This window comes from Ictalurus furcatus, chromosome 11 (genome assembly GCF_023375685.1).
Source record: "Ictalurus furcatus strain D&B chromosome 11, Billie_1.0, whole genome shotgun sequence".
In the NCBI taxonomy this organism is placed as follows: domain Eukaryota; kingdom Metazoa; phylum Chordata; class Actinopteri; order Siluriformes; family Ictaluridae; genus Ictalurus; species Ictalurus furcatus.
The window spans coordinates 4,354,690-4,372,223 of record NC_071265.1 but is presented as its reverse complement, the minus strand read 5'-3'; the positions used below and the strand labels follow the sequence as shown (position 1 = coordinate 4,372,223).

The window sequence follows — 17,534 nt, the reverse complement described above, 5'->3', positions numbered from 1 at the left end:
CCCAGCACTGCCAAGCTGGCACTGTTGGGCGCTTGCGCAAGGCCCTTAACCCTCTCTGCTCCAGTGGGCGCTATATCATGGCTGACCCCGCGCTCTGACCCCAACCTCTTGACATGCTGGGGTATGTGAAGAAAAGAATTTCACTGTGCTGTAATGTCTACGGGATCAATGAAGACTCATTCTCATTATTATTGAGGTCGCCGAACACTATTGTAACTACGCAAGCAATTCACAGGAACAATGAAAATACAGAACCGACCAACAGATTAGCGCCAGAGTCGACAGACATGTCACAAATAGCCGGAGATTCCCCTTTAGATTTTGAACACTAACACAAACATGGCCTTGAACGAATATATAAATACATATTTAATTGTGTGTGGTTACACCGAGCGTTTGTTAGCATTCTAACGAGTGTGTGTAGTTCCACTGAGAGCGAGTCGAAAGCGAAGGCTCCTGATTGGACGGCTGCTGTAAAACCCACGATGTCATAAGCTGGAAGTTAGAACCCAACACACACGAGACACGCACGATGACGTGAACGGCTTTCAACACAACTTTAATCATGATCATTTTCTGAGTGTGTATACAAAGCATTAATTTCTTTTTAAAATCTGTACAGATCAGGGAGACATTTTATTTCAAAACCATCTCTCACAACTGGTCGTACCTGGAAAGTGCAAAAAAAAAAATTACAATTCAGACGGAAATAAAAATCATGCTGTACATACAGTATACATACATATATATATATATATAGCACAGATATACACACACACATATCCATTGGTGACGGTTAAATCACAGGTCTGATACAGATATGACTAAATCGGATTTGTTAAGTAGATTTTTGTTCCTTTACTTATTTATTTTTTACTGTGTGGAATGCTGCTGGAGGTCAAAGGTCACGAACGGGCGAAAGGTCATGGCTCTAAACCATGGGAGGAAGTCAGGGAATTAGAAAGGCACTCAATTTTCATAAAACATAGGAAAGGAATTTTCAAGAAATGAAACGCTCATCAACAACAACAACAACAACAAATAATACACCACAAGACTGTCAAGTGTAAGAAAAACATTCAGGATTTTAAAAAAAAGAGAGGTGTCTACAAAGTTGCCTACGATGATTAGTCTTGTAGTGTTTATTAGCTTTATCTCCATTTGCAGCTCGAATACAGAAACAGGAAGCACTTCAACTGAGCACATTAAAGGAGAAAACACACACACAAGGGCTGCGTCCCAAACGCTAGTGTTCTAGTAATACACTGCATGCATATTTCTATGAAGCCCATACTCCTAGATCATAAATGTTTCCATTTAAGTCGATAACAGCTCATAAAGATTAATAAGTAAGGGTCATAATTTCTTATTTTGTAAGTTATATATATAAAATATATATATATATATATATATATATATATATATATATATTTAAACGTAGCACTTTCAATAAAGGCCATATTTATAATCACTTATGAATACATTTATAACATGTTATAAAGCATTCATAAAACATTATACACCTCGACTTAATTATTTATGAGTCTCCGTGAAAAAAGAATCAACGGCGATGTGGTGTAACGAAACGGAGTTACAGTCACCAACCCCAAAGTGGATTCTTTTCCTTTAAAAGTGTTTTATTCCTCTTATACCACAGCAATTTGTCAACGATCACAAGTCGTCATTTTTAACGAACGACATATTTAAAAAAAAAAAAAACGTTTATAACTATACGTCCTGGAACGTCCACGAAACCTATCAGTTCTTCTTATCACTTACGTTATAGCAGCTATAAATCCCTCCCTCGCCACCTCTTCTCACCCCTCTCTCATGAAGACGGAAAAAAAAACACATCTTGTCGAGCAGAAAAACTCCACGAAGCGCTGACGCTAGAGACTCCTTCCATAAACGCTACACAAACATCTCTCAGAAAACACCACCATAATCAACGAGTACACCTTTCACAAATCCATCAACTCGGATGCAGGGCGTCCCTAACACGAGTCCGTCTGAACGAGCGGTTACTATAGAAACGAGAACGTATTAATATAAACCTGTCCGTTACGTTACAGCCGGAACTACTTTCAGAGCCGCGCTGTTCTAGAGGATTCACCGACACGTTCTGAACCGAGAGCCTTGCTGTGGAATGATGTGCTCGAAATAAATAAATAAATACACACACACACACACACACATAAATAAACAAAAGTTGCACCGCAATTGTCATTATTGATTCCTTATACTGTATAATCGAACACCGTCTGGTGTCCTGGACAACCTTTAGAACTCAAAATGACCTGTGAATAAATATAAAAGCAAATGGAATATATATATACATATTATATATCTCACCTGAGATCACTTCCTGTCCCTCCTGGGTTAAGCGCATGTGTGTGTCTCCTCATTATTTTGTGTAATAAATCAGAAATTTCCATATTATAAAGAAAGAAAAAAAAATAGTGTAAATAAATAACTAGTATATAAATAGATAGTGTTTTACATCTTAAATAGAATTATATAATCAGGAATAACAAGTGTAAGCTTACTAAAAGCACTCTGATATTTCAAATGTTCACAATGTTCGTATAACGGTTAATGAATACGAAATGAATATTTATGTTTATACACAGGCCATTCTTAATGATAAAGCTTGTACAGTACACGGCATGGTGTTATAATGAATAGATATTAACTCACGATTATAATGTACGTTATCAAGGAGCGTTATGAGGCATTATATATATATATATATATATATATATATATATATATATATATATATATATAAATGCATATAGTAGCACATTCATAAAACACCATACACATGGATTTATATCGTGTATACATTTATAATGTGTTTATGAATTGTTAAAACATTATATCTTCTCATAAAGCAGTGTGCAAAGGGGGGGTTGGTGATGTAACGCATTATGAACACGACTCATATTTATAATGTATGATAAAGATGTATCTATAAAGTGCAACGCATTGTAATACATAACTATAAGAATGTGTATCATTCCTTATGGAAGCATTAGAACACGATATGACCGTGTACACGAGTTACTATAGATATGACCTTAACAGGAAGGATTATTTCTTTCCAGCGCACGGTGATAATGATATGGGCTTTCAGGACAGCTCGGAAGATCATGTGGTGTCGAAGGACGTGTATTAATACGATGGCACCGCACTATCTAGGGATGAAGTATAGCGTTTGGGACACGCCCTATTAACCCAGAGTAAGCATGAGATCACGCAGTCATACAGGAAGCACACGGAATCACACCCTCACCGACATCATCACTAGAGCATTTGGCATTTAACAGGACGTGATAAAAGAGACACACCGATCTGAAATCACCGCATCGACCACGCCGGGTGGAACGCAGGCTGAAAAACACGGCCTGGTTTTAACATCCAAAACACACCATACGGAAATATTTCAATGTAGAGTCTATGTACAGCAGCGTGTAAACATTAAGGCTGGATGAGACGACGGAATATCAGACGAGGAAGACATGATCGAAGATCCTTCATGATACAAAACATATATATATATAGAGAGAGAGAGAGAGAGCGAGAGAGAGAGAGAGAGAGAGAGTGAAAGGGAACTTCAGTCTTTTCTCGTGAAAAAATATACTTTCCCAGAATAATTGTTTAAGATTGTTTCCAGAATTTCTGTTTGGGGTCTCGTACAAAATATTACAATATTACACCTCCAAATCACGCTCATTTTTTTCTCTTTAGACTGCCTAGGCACACATTCTACACAAAATCCCAAATTAACCACAATATATATATGCATACATTATATATGTGTGTATATTATATATATATATATATATATATATTATATATATATATATATATATATATATATATATAAATAACACACATCGAAAGAATTTTTTTGTTTGTGTTTTAATTTCTAAAAGTCAAATGACGTGCAAGTTTACGTTAAAAAAAAAGAAAAGAAGAAAGATTTTGGAAATGTTTTTATGTTTTAGGAATATATTTATGCATGAAAGTGATGATAAAGAGGAAAAAAATGAATTTAATTTCATCACACTAAGAGAATGAACTACGAAGCGCACTCGAGAGATCGCAAACCTTCGTTTCTTTTCGTCATTTGGACTTGTTCGAATATTTTTCAGATTTTTTTTTTTCCAAAAAAGTTTCCTGAACGAACTTTTATTAAAAAAAGAAGAAAAAGCTTCCTACTTCCCCAGGTTCGCGCATGACTACTAGTCAATTTTTCAACTTTGAGACCTGTGCGAGAAAGCTGTTGTATTAAAAATGCCAAAGTGTTTTAAAAAAAAAAAAAAAAAAAAAAAAATTAAAAAAAAAAAATTTCAACAGTGATATTATAATTTCTACAAAAAAAAAAAAAAGGTACAGATGTAGACTGCAGTCTCCGTGAGTGACCGTGAAGGCGGTTGGTGTTAGAGAAATACCACCGATGTGTGTGATACTTCCAGAAAGTGCATTGTGAGGTCATTTTCATGGTAGCGGTATTACAGAAACATCACCTGCTGCTTGAGAACGCATTTATATACATGTGTATACTGTCGATTTGTAACATTTATATACACTGCCGGTCAAAATCGTCCGAACACACCGAATTAATTACATTTATTTTTTTTAGAAAAATTCCCATACATGCAGGCTTTTAATATTTTAGGAAAATATCAATTTTCTTTAATCTAACATAAATAATTTTCCTCATTTCTTTTTTTTTCCTCTTTAAAAACTTTCTACACAAAATCCCACAACAAATACAAATGATTTTGTTGTTGTTGTTGTTGTTGTTGTTTCAGACTCGTCTATTTTGTGCATTACACACAGACGGGTAGTAAAGCGTTACGTGCCCTTGAGTAATTTTTTCCCAATAATCTTATACTACACACTTCTCGCTACTTTTATTTCTTGTTATTCTTTATTCACACACGCACGAGCTTCTACGACGCCGACTGCTTCGATACACGTTTATACGACGACGTCTGGCTCGCCGTTTCAAATAAGCCCCGCCCCTCCGCCGTGGAGGCTCCACGACTCCGTCAACTTGCTCCCGTTAAGTCGAAATCTAAACCTAAATACATCCTGAAGGGTTTTTATTTCACTGCGGCCAATGATTACAGTGCTTTATTTATTCAAGAGCGGCACCGGCGTACTTTTGATCCATTTTCGTTTACGCTTATCGTTGTAGAACGCTCCTGTCGTCACTTACGGTACAGCAGAGACGAGCAGACCTTCCCTCATCAGCCTCTCGTCCGTTTCCCTCTTTAAGTTACCGCGACAGCTCGGACTGTTAAAAGCGCACCGACGCCGGAGACTCCTTCCTTAAAGCTCAAACGTGTCTCCTTACGTCAAACTCGACCCCATCGACGACTATACAGAGTTCTTTGTAGAACAACAAAACGTACTTTAACCCGCTCCATATCAGACTTCGTCCCTGCGTGACTTGTTACTATAGAAACCATAACGACCGATCATTACAGATTTGAGAACTTCGACAGCGTCGTGGAATAATAAACTGCAACATTTAAAAAAAAAAAAAAAAAAACATTTAAAATGACCTTCAATTATTCCAAACATTTTGACTGGACGTGTGTGTGTGTGTGTGTGTGAATACTGCCCTGAATATTTCTGCTAGGAAATATCCACGTTTGAGAAAAGTCCGGAAGTCTGTCGATCGTGACAAATCACACTGAACTCCATGTAAAACTGAATGAGTATCTCGGCGGGGAAAAAACAAAAGAATCGGTGTGTCTCTACGTCACAACATTGTTAATAATAATAATAATAATAATAATAATTATAATAATAATAATAATAAAGCTCAATCCTTCAGTTAAGAACGAGGAAATCTCCATGAAGAAAAACAATCACACACACACACACACACACACACGTATATAAACACACAAGTGCATGCACACGCACAAGATTTAAAAGAAGTTCGGTAACTGAGTCGCGTGGAAGTACTCTATACTGCATAGTAAACAAACGCCGAGTGCATGGCTTCAAAACTGGAATAAAGAGGACGAGGGCAGCGACGGCACCCTCCCCCCTCCCCCCCCGCCCCCCCGCCCCCACCCCCGCCCCGCGGAGCGTACAGCGTGGACGCGGCGGTTCTCACGCTGTATCTCGGGAAGACTCGGACGATTGGTCGGTCGCTGCATTACAGAGTGGAATGTACCGTTAGCAGTCCTTTTTTTTGGGGAGGGGGGGGCGGGGTGGGGGGGGGTGTGTTTGGGGGTGGGGTTTGTATTGCTTTGTTGCTTAGAGTTATGACTACTGAAGCCCTTCATCTGTTTACTGTAGCGTTAAACATCGCTGATTCACCTTCATTTCAATAAATAATCTAGAATTCAAGTAAGAAATCAAACACATTCAGACAGTCTCACACACACGTACACATGCGTACACACAGTGATCAGCATTCCTACGGGTGTGTATGGTGTGTGTGTGTGTGTGTGTGTGTTAAGAAGTAAAAGGCAAAAAGATACAACAAGGCCACTGAAAAAAAAAACAAATGGAATATTTCCCAGAAACACACACCTAAACACACACACACACACATAAACACACACACGCACCATTGTTGTAGTGGCGTTACTGATATTAATGTGAGTGTGTGTGTGTGTGTGTGATGATATGGTTAGGGGTAGTAATCGAATCCGACACACTCAGCTGGACATGAGCGCCCGCGCCAGTCCAACACACTCGTCTCTAACCGTACAACACACACTACACTTCCTTCCTCGCTCCATCCTGATTGGTGAATGGTGGGGCAGTGGGCGGAGTCAAATCTGCTCCTGGGTGGGATATTCGGTCTCGCCGGATGAAATCTGAGTCATGCGTTTGCTGGAGCCCCAAAGCTTCCGCGTGATCTGACCCGAACGCGTCTGAGAGAGAGAGAGAGAGAGAGAGAGAGAGAGAGAGAGAGAGAGAGAGAGGGGAGGGGGAGAAGAAGAGGAGGGAAGAGAGGGAACAGGATAGGAAGATGAAGCAGGGGATGAGAACAAATAGGAAGAGGGAGAGGAAATCAAGAGGAAGAGAAGCGAAGCAGAGGATGAAGAGGGGAGGAATGGGAAGAACAGAGGAAGACGAAGAAAATGATCAGAGGAACGGACAGAGGAGAGGAAGAGGAAGAAGAACGAAAGCAGAGGAGGAAAAAGAGAGAAAGAGTACATAATGCGAAACAGGATAGGAAGAGGAACCAGAGGACATAGGAAGAAGGAGGAGAAGGAGGAGGAGGAATAGGAGGAGAATCAAAAAGAGAAACGGACAGAGGACAAGGAGGAGAGGAAGAGGAAGATGAAGAGTGGAAGAGGAGGAAAAGAAAGCAGAGAAGGAAAAAGAGAGAAAGAGCACAAAAAAAATGGAACAGGACAGGAAGAGGAATGGTGGGGAGGGATAGGACGAAGATGAGAAAAAGAGGAGCAGAGGACAAGGAGGAAGAGGAAGAAATGAGGAAGGGTGAACAGAGGAAGAGAGGGAAGAAAGAGAGGAGAAGAAGAGGAAGAAGATGAGCAGAGGACGAAGAGGAAGAGGAAGAATAAGCAGAGGAAGAGAAGGAAGAAAAAGAGGAGAAGATGAGCAGAGGACAAGGAGGAAATAAGAAGAAAGGAAGGGGACGAGAAACAAAGCAGAGGACGAAAAAATGGAACAGGGCGGGAAGAGAAAGCGTAGCATGAGGCAGAGAAGAAGAGGAAGACAAAGAGGAGAGGAAGAGAAAGAAGAGGAAGAAGATTAGAGGAAGGAGATGAGCAGAGAAGGATGTGGAAATGAAAAGGAGGAGAGGAAGGAGAAGGAGACGTGGTGGATGGAGAGGAGAGATGGAGAGAAGAATGAGGTCAGAAAAGAAAGAAGAGCGAATGAGGAGATCGGAATAAAGACATGAGATGAGAAAAAGAAAAGGAGGAAAGGAGAAAAGGGATCAAGCATGAAGGAGAAGAAAAGGAAGGAACAGTAGCAGGGAGGAGAGAGCAGGAAAAAGGAATGAAAGGATGGAAGTGAAAAGAAAGTAAAAGGAATAAAGAGAGATGAGTGATGTGAATATTCCTTTCATCTCTCAGTGCTGTGCTGATGTGTGTGTGTGTGTGTGTGTGTGTGTGTGTGTACCTCGGCTGGTTTGCCCACTCCCACCACGATCAATTTTCCGTCCTGCAGCCCCAGCAACACGTGAGACTGCTCCTTCGGCACCGACACACACCGGATCGGCACACGCATCGCCACAGGACACACACACAGCGCCAGGCTGCCATGGCAACCACGAGAAACAACAACATTTCAGTCAGAATACAGTCTGGACAAACCTACAGGAAACATACAGACTGAAGATAAGAGAAGGAGAAGAGACAAGACGAGATGGGAAGGGAGAGGAAGAGAAAAGAAAAAAAAAGAGAAGGAGAAGAGAAGAGAAGGAGAAGAGAGGAGGAATAAACAGAAATAAAGGAGAAGAGAAGGAGAAGAGAAGGAGAAGAGAGGAGGAATAAACAGAAATAAAGGAGAAGAGAAGGAGAAGAGGAATAAACAGAAATAAAGGAGAAGAGGAGGAGAAGAGGAATAAACAGAAATAAAGGAGAAGAGGAGGAGAAGAGGAATAAACAGAAATAAAGGAGAAGAGGAGGAGAAGAGGAATAAACAGAAATAAAGGAGAAGAGGAGGAGAAGAGGAATAAACAGAAATAAAGGAGAAGAGGAGGAGAAGAGGAATAAACAGAAATAAAGGAGAAGAGGAGGAGAAGAGGAATAAACAGAAATAAAGGAGAAGAGGAGGAGAAGAGGAGGAGAAGAGGAATAAACAGAAATAAAGGAGAAGAGGAGGAGAAGAGGAATAAACAGAAATAAAGGAGAAGAGGAGGAGAAGAGGAATAAACAGAAATAAAGGAGAAGAGGAGGAGTTGTACCTGTACAGGTCTCTGATGGAGAGAAAGCCCTGTTCACTGCCGGTGATGATGAACTCTCCCGACACACACACATCCGTCACCTGCTCCTTCAGAGGCTCGCTGCACAGGTGTTTCCCGTTCACTGAGTACAGGTGCAGCGTGTTCTTATCCTGAACATCACCACAACACACCATCAGCACCATCACACAACCCCCACACATCAGCACCATCACACAACCCCCACACATCAGCACCATCACACAACCCCCACACATCAGCACCATCACGCAACCCCCACACATCAGCACCTTCACACAACCCCCACACATCAGCACCTTCACACAACCCCCACACATCAGCACCTTCACACAACCCCCACACAACCCCCACACATCAGCACCATCACACAACCCCCACACATCAGCACCATCACACAACCCCCACACATCAGCACTAGTCCCACAACCCCCACACATCAGCACCATCACGCAACCCCCACACATCAGCACCATCACACAACCCCCACACATCAGCACCATCACGCAACCCCCACACATCAGCACCATCACACAACCCCCACACATCAGCACTAGTCCCACAACCCCCACACATCAGCACCATCACGCAACCCCCACACATCAGCACCATCACGCAACCCCCACACATCAGCACCATCACTCAACCCCCACACATCAGCACCTTCACACAACCCCCACACATCAGCACCATCACACAACCCCCACACATCAGCACCATCACTCAACCCCCACACATCAGCACCTTCACACAACCCCCACACATCAGCACCATCACACAACCCCGACACATCAGCACCTTCACGCAACCCGCACACATCAGCACCTTCACGCAACCCCCACACATCAGCACCTTCACACAACCCCCACACATCAGCACCATCACGCAACCCCCACACATCAGCACCATCACGCAACCCCCACACATCAGCACCATCACGCAACCCCCACACATCAGCACCATCACGCAACCCCCACACATCAGCACCATCACGCAACCCCCACACAACCCCCACACATCAGCACCTTCACACAACCCCCACACATCAGCACCATCACGCAACCCCCACACATCAGCACCATCACGCAACCCCCACACATCAGCACCATCACGCAACCCCCACACATCAGCACCATCACGCAACCCCCACACAACCCCCACACATCAGCACCTTCACACAACCCCCACACATCAGCACCATCACACAACCCCCACACATCAGCACCATCACGCAACCCCCACACATCAGCACCATCACGCAACCCCCACACATCAGCACCATCACACAACCCCCACACATCAGCACCATCACGCAACCCCCACACAACCCCCACACATCAGCACCATCACACAACCCCCACACAACCCCCACACATCAGCACCATCACACAACCCCCACACATCAGCACCATCACACAACCCCCACACATCAGCACCATCACGCAACCCCCACACATCAGCACCATCACACAACCCCCACACATCAGCACCGTCCCACAACCCCCACACATCAGCACCATCACACAACCCCCACACATCAGCACCATCACACAACCCCCACACATCAGCACCATCACGCAACCCCCACACATCAGCACCATCACGCAACCCCCACACATCAGCACCATCACGCAACCCCCACACATCAGCACCATCACGCAACCCCCACACATCAGCACCATCACACAACCCCCACACATCAGCACCATCACACAACCCCCACACATCAGCACCATCACACAACCCCCACACAACCCCCACACATCAGCACCATCACACAACCCCCACACAACCCCCACACATCAGCACCATCACACAACCCCCACACATCAGCACTAATCCCACAACCCTGCCCTTACACCGGCTTCATTATTATTATTATTATTATTATTATTATTATTATTATTATTATTATTGCCTTGCTCAGGATACTGCTATAAAATCGAACCTTCACCCACTAGCAAGCAAACATGTCTGACTTGTAAGCACGTAGCAACTGATGCTGCTGCCTCTTGTGGGCGTGGCCTGTTGAGAGTTATTGTTTTAGCTTTGATGTGGAACAGTTACATGTATATATTATATAACTTCTAAAACAGACTAGATTTATTAACGTACTAATCAGTGTGAAAATCAGTTGTTTGCTTTACTTGTTAGATGTCTGGCTTCGTACTAGCTTTGTTAGCGGATTGGCAAGCGCACATTAACCGCACAAGCTACGCAGAGCAATATACATACAGTACGCAAGTACACTGCCCTCCACTAATATTGGCACCCTTGGTAAATATGAGCAAAGAAAGCTGTGAAATTTGTCTTTATTGTTTAATCGTTTGATCTTTTGTTCAAAAACATTCACGAAAATACTCCACTCTCATGGATATCAAACAATTGCAAACACAACACAAAAAGTTGTTAAATATAGGTGCAACAATTATTGGCACCCTTTTAGTCAATACTTTGTGTTACCTCCCTTTGCCAAGATAACCGCTCTGAGTCTTCTCCTGTAACGCCTGATGAGGTTGGAGAATACATGGTGAGGGATCTGAGACCGTTCCTCCAAACAGAACGTCTTCAGATCCTTCACATTTCGAGGTCCACGCTGGTGGACTCTCCTCTTCAGTTCACCACACAGGTTTTGTATGGGGTTCAGGTCAGGGGACTGGGATGGTCATGGCAGGAGCTTGATTTTGTGGTCAGTAAACCATTTTTGTGTTGATTTTTTGGATCATTGTCCTGCTGGAAGATCCAACCACGGCTTTCTGTCAGAGGCAGTCAGGTTTTCATTTAATATCTGTTGATATTTGATAGAGTCCATGATGCCATGTATCCTAACAAAACATTAAAGATCCACCACCATATGTAACCATGGGCATGAGGTACTTTTCCATACGGCTACCTCTGTGTGTGCGAAAACCACCTCTGGTGTTTATTACCAAAAAGCTCTATTTTGGTTTCATCTGACCATAGAACCCGATCCCATTTGAAGTTCCAGTAGTGTCTGGCAAACTGAAGACGCTCGAGTTTGTTTTTGGATGAGAGTAGAGGCTTTTTTCTTCAAACCCTTCCAAATAACTTGTGGTGATGTAGGTGACTTCAGATTGTAGTTTTGGAGACGTTCTGACCCCAAGACGCAACTAACGTCTGCAATTCTCCAGCTGTGATCCTTGGAGATTTTTTGTCCACTCGAACCGTCCTCTTCACAGTGCGTTGAGACGATACAGACACACGTCCCATTCCAGGCTGATTCATAACATTTCCAGTTGACTGGAACTTCTTAATTATTGTCCTGATGGTGGAAATGGGCGTTTTCAATGCTTGTGCTATTTTCTTATAGCCACGCCCCATTTTGTGAAGCTCAACAACCTTTTGCCGCACATCACAGCTATATTCCTCGCTCTTACCCATTGTTATGAATGACTAAGGGAATTTGGTCTGTGTGTTACCTCATATTTATACCCCTGTGAAACAGGAAGTCATGGTTGAACAATTTCCTGTTCCTAGTCACCCAGGTGTACTTAAATTTTTAAAATATCAATGGGAATATACTTCAAATATATTTTTCTCATATGAATTCATAGAAGTCCCAATAATTGTTGCCCACCTATACTTAAAGATTTTTTTTGGGGTATAAACCTGTGTTGTGTTTGTAATTGTCTTACCCATTGTTATGAATGAATAAGGGAATTTGGTCTGTGTGTGGATTTGTCGCGTCGCTGCGTCATAGCTGATTTGCAAAGAATCTCAACTGTCGAGTAGAAATGAACCCCCGCCTGTCGCTTTGTCTCCTGCCTGTGTGAACGCAGGTCTTTAAGCAGACTTTAAAACTAATTTCAGCATCTGTTGTTCAAGACGGCAGGAGAAACGGATCAATACTTCGCAACGATCTTGGGACAAACACACAAACCCACATCAGTACCATACAGTAGTACCATGTGAGCAAAACAATTGTGTGTGTTAAGATTCTAACGAGTGTGGAATTGCGCCGAGAGTGCTGACTGGTCAGTTGGTTTAAGATCCACTATGACATCATAGTCAGCTGACATTCAAACTCTCAACAATCAGGTGTACATTAAGGGCAAAAACCTTAGACCAGCCGCCTCTAGGTAGGTGTGTGTGTGTGTGTGTGTTACCTTCAGCGTGGCCTTGCCCTCTACACAGGTGTGTACGACCACGTGACCCTCCCAGGACATGGCCAGGTGTGTGACACACACAGGTAGAGAGCTCTCACACGGGGGACGCAGCGAGTGCAGGTACTGTCCTCTCCTCACTGTGTGGATAATCACTGTGCCGTCCTACACACACACACACACACACACACACACACACACACACACACACCTTCACTTTGTATCAGGCATCTAAGCAGAGATGATAACAACTACAATTACTGAGGATGGAACTGAGTGCAAAAGTATTCACCCCCTTTGGAAAACTTTGAAAAACTGTATTTTTTGGTGTATTTTATTTATTTTTTTAAACGTTAAATTCGGGTCTAATGACGGGGAACAGACTCGAGCATTCAGTGTGTTTTGTTGCGTCATGCCAGCAATGGACCTTTCTCTGCTGCTGGCCTGCGTTTGTACAACATCTACATGGATTTGCTTGCGCTGTATTGAATTAAACATCTTGCCCTTGTCCCTGATTGGCTGAAACGCAACACACCCACCACGCTCATTTGCATAAATTCGAGCTTCAGTGGTTTTTGCAGCTGTGCGGTGAACTTGAGTTCACCTTTCCACATGCTCATGGGATAATAGCATGCAAGTGGAAACATGGTGTGTGTGTGTGTGTGTGTGTGTGTGTGTGTGTGTTACCCGTGCTCCTGAGACAGCCATGTCCAACTCTGAGCTGATACACACACTCGCTACCTCGTCTGTGTGTCCGTACAGCACCTGCAATGGTTTAGGGCTCAGACCCACTGGAGCCCCGCCCTACACACACACACACACACACACACACACACACACACACACACACACACAATGAGCTCTCATACACTTCTTTCTGTTCTGTATGTTTAAGTGGCTTCTAAAATTGAAGGCTAGTGACATGCATATGCATTTCACACACGCACACACACACACACACACACACACACACCTGCTGCAGCACCTGCCACACCATGCAGGTGTTGTCTCTGGAACCAGAGATCAGGTGAAGCCCACAGTGATCTGTCGCCAAGCAGGTTACCACATCTGTGGAACACACACACACACACACACACACACACACACACACACACATTATTTCACACAAATAGTATGTGGTGATGTTTTTATAATATCAATCCTGCGCATATGGAGTAACAAAGTATCAGTGTACGTTATGTAACCTAGTGTCTATTGTGTACAGTGCGTGTGTGCGTGTGCATGTGTGTGTGTGTGTGTGTGTGTGTTACCCATGTGGCGGACGTGCTGCGCTATCGTCCTCCCCTTCAGCAGCGACGTGACCCGCAGACTGTTGTCCCAGTGGCCTCCGCTGAACAGAAGCTTCCCATCATGAGACACCACAAACAGCTTGGTAGAGACCTCCACATCTGGAGAGAACGGCCCCGCCACGAACCGCTGGGTCCTACACGGCGGCACGGACGACAGGAAAGTGCCAATTATCCGTTTCCGTTTACTCCTGCTCGCTACACACTGACGACGTCTGTAAACCGACTATAAACTATAAACGGATAAAAACAACGCTCACTTCTGATTGGCCACCGTGGGGTCTTTGATGAAGGTGAAGTAGTTGGAGATGTTTTTATCGTAAGGGAGCCAGCCGTGAGTTCCTATCAGGTAGTTGTAACTCACGGTCACCTGCAACACACACACACACACACAGAATGTCGGTGCAGAACCATACCCACGCAGAATGAGCACCAGTCTAGCGTGCTATAGTGTTAGCATACATAAGCCCTGATAGTATGACATCATCAGGGGGCGTGTCTTACGGCTAACGCTTAGTGGGAGCTCAGACTCACCAGCGAGTCCGGACTGCCCTGAGAGATGAACGAGTGAGACTGGTTCTTCGGGACCACTGCTTTCACCAGGGCGGTGTTATCACTGATCCCCTACACACACACACACACACACACACACACACACACAATTATAGTATTACTGTTAGAAGTACCATAATTAGTATCTTATTATTCATATCGATATTAACATATATTCAATTTCACTACTACTTATATGAGAATTATCATCAGTATGGTTCAAATCACCTCCACGAAGAACGACTTGAGGTCGGTGAGATGTTCGAAGATGTTAAGCGGACTCGTGTCGAGTCGGGATTTCCTCTTCTCCAGTTCCTCCAGAGAGAGACGGACAGGATGAGGCTCCTAAACTCACGCACGTACACACACACACACACACACACACACACACACACACACAGAGAGAGAGAGACGAGAACCTCAGAAGTACAGTACAAACCCCACAAGGTACAACACACACACACACCAGTGTTTTCCATGCGATGTATGGGTCGTACCTTTAACAGCTGGCACGGCGTCTGTCCGAAGTTGCTGATCATTCCCTCTACAGCTTTCCTCTCCTTCTCATCCGTGATGGCGTCCAGATCTACAGCGCCTAAAACACACACACACACGAGACACACCCCTTTCATTGTACGCGGGCAGAGTGACGTCGTAAAGGTAAAGGTCCTCTAGCATCATCCTGACCCCGTTCACACTCATCGTGCGTCTTGATTTTACTAAGTCGGATAACGAGTGGTCCAGTTGTTCGGTGATTTTCATTACGGTTCACTCAATATTGACAATTAAACAAGGCAAAAAAAATATATAACCAGTATTTCATCCTGATATCTAAACCTTCGTATTTAATAATCCGTTCATCATCACTCTCACGCTCTCACTCGAGTGTTATGACGCGACTCGAAACGAAGGCGCGATTAAAGACGAGGGCTTTTACTCGGTGACGCGGTGAACATGAGGATGTACGTCACATACGTACGTAAGAAAAAAAAAAGAAAGAATGAACGGCCCAGAAATTAGAACAGCTGTCACGAGAATAAATAAATAAATAAATAGATAGATAGATAGAAGGTATGGCTACGTACAGCTCCACATCTGGATTTCTGTAAAGTTGCCTTGTGACACTGCTAAAAGCGCCATACGAACGTAACCGAGCTGAATTCGGATCACGTTACGGTTTTAGAGTCACGGATCGCTTAACGTGCCACATCTGCATCTCTTCACTGTAACTCTGCTTCCAGTTTTAAGGGATTATTACTTTTAAAAGGAACATCGGCAGTAAAACAGCCCTAGAGCATTAGTGTGTTGACTCCACTACCTTCATACGTGCAGTAGTAGAAGACGTTGAGGGCCTCGACTGCAGCCGGGCCTCTCTGCTTGTACCCGAATATCAGATCGATCCACTCGTGGAGGTGGGCGGAGACATACTCTGATTCCTACACACACACACACACACACACACACACACACACACACACAATGAAGTATTCAATATGAGAATTCCGCATCCTCATCGTGTTGTGTCCTCTACGTGGCAGCTGGAAAACCGTTTCCTTTCCCACGTCATGAACCGTTCTTTATCTACACTGTCTTCCATCAAAGCCTTGCATTCAGGTTAGCTGGTCAAGGTGAGTGCTGATGATGTCATCAACATGTGACTCACCAGGGCTTTGCGATGCTTGTAAATGAAGTCCTCGGGAGATTTGGCCCATTTCGGCAAAATGACATCGTTCACACGCTCCTTAGAGATCTGCAGACGACCCAGGTCAAAGCCTGGCCGAGAGAGAGAGAGACGGAGAGAAAGAAAGACAGACAGAGAGAGAGAGAAACAGACAGACAGAGAGAGAGAGAGAGAGAGAGAGGGAGAGAGAGACAGACAGACAGAGCGAGACAGAAAGGGAGAGAGAAAGAGAGAGAGAAAGAGAGAGAGAGAAAGAGAAAGAAAGACAGAGAGAGAGAGACAGAGAGAGAGAAAGAGAGACAGAGAGAAAGAAAGACAGACAGAGAGAGAGAGAGAGAGAGAGCCAGACAGAGAAAGCGAGGGAGAGAGAGAGAGACAGAGGGAGAGAGAGAGAAAGACAGAGAGAGAGAGACAGAGAGAGAGAAAGACAGACAGAGAGAAAGAAAGACAGATAGAGAGAGAGAGAGCGCGAGAGAAACAGACAGAGAAAGCGCGCGAGAGAGAGAGAGACAGAGAGGGAGAGAGAGAGAAAGACAGAGAGACAGAGAGAGAGAGACAGAGAGAGAGATTTAGAATAAACACAACTGTAACACGTGAAATATCAATAAAACTAATTAATCCCGACCCCAAAATGGAATATATTTCTGTATCATTACACCGCAACTATTTTCAGACGTCTGCCAGAGTGGCATCGTCAGGATGAAGCCCCGCCCACAATCGTTCCTCACCGTTCTGATTCACAAGGAACTCTGGGAAGTAGAAGAACTCCGGGATGAGCTCTTTGACATCGTTGGGGTTGTCCATGAGCGTCTGCCATGTGGCTGGGATGGAGTGAAACTGTCTGTCTGCGCAGTCGAACCTACGGCCGAGAGAGAGAGAGAGAGAGAGCGAGAGAGAGAGCGAGAGAGAATAAATAGGACAGAGAGTTAGATAAAGAG

At 43.8% G+C, this 17,534-nt stretch overlaps 1 protein-coding gene across 3 annotated transcripts in view; it reads right to left on the bottom strand.

Annotated features, from left to right (window-relative positions):
* Positions 1–4,149: 4,149 nt before the first annotated feature.
* nbeal1 (neurobeachin-like 1) overlaps positions 4,150–17,534 on the bottom strand; it is an 87,521-nt gene continuing 74,136 nt past the window's right edge. For all 3 annotated transcript variants that reach the window (XM_053637118.1, XM_053637116.1, XM_053637119.1), the window contains 14 exons: positions 17,325–17,455; positions 16,579–16,688; positions 16,234–16,351; positions 15,413–15,510; positions 15,144–15,260; positions 14,898–14,987; positions 14,624–14,733; positions 14,328–14,500; positions 14,030–14,124; positions 13,744–13,860; positions 13,060–13,221; positions 8,918–9,066; positions 8,131–8,266; positions 4,150–6,911 (listed from right to left, as the gene is read on the bottom strand). In XM_053637118.1, coding sequence (XP_053493093.1) covers positions 6,810–6,911; positions 8,131–8,266; positions 8,918–9,066; positions 13,060–13,221; positions 13,744–13,860; positions 14,030–14,124; positions 14,328–14,500; positions 14,624–14,733; positions 14,898–14,987; positions 15,144–15,260; positions 15,413–15,510; positions 16,234–16,351; positions 16,579–16,688; positions 17,325–17,455 — 1,708 coding nt within the window. In that variant the 3' untranslated portion in view covers positions 4,150–6,809. The remainder of the gene's footprint in view (positions 6,912–8,130; positions 8,267–8,917; positions 9,067–13,059; positions 13,222–13,743; positions 13,861–14,029; positions 14,125–14,327; positions 14,501–14,623; positions 14,734–14,897; positions 14,988–15,143; positions 15,261–15,412; positions 15,511–16,233; positions 16,352–16,578; positions 16,689–17,324; positions 17,456–17,534) is intronic.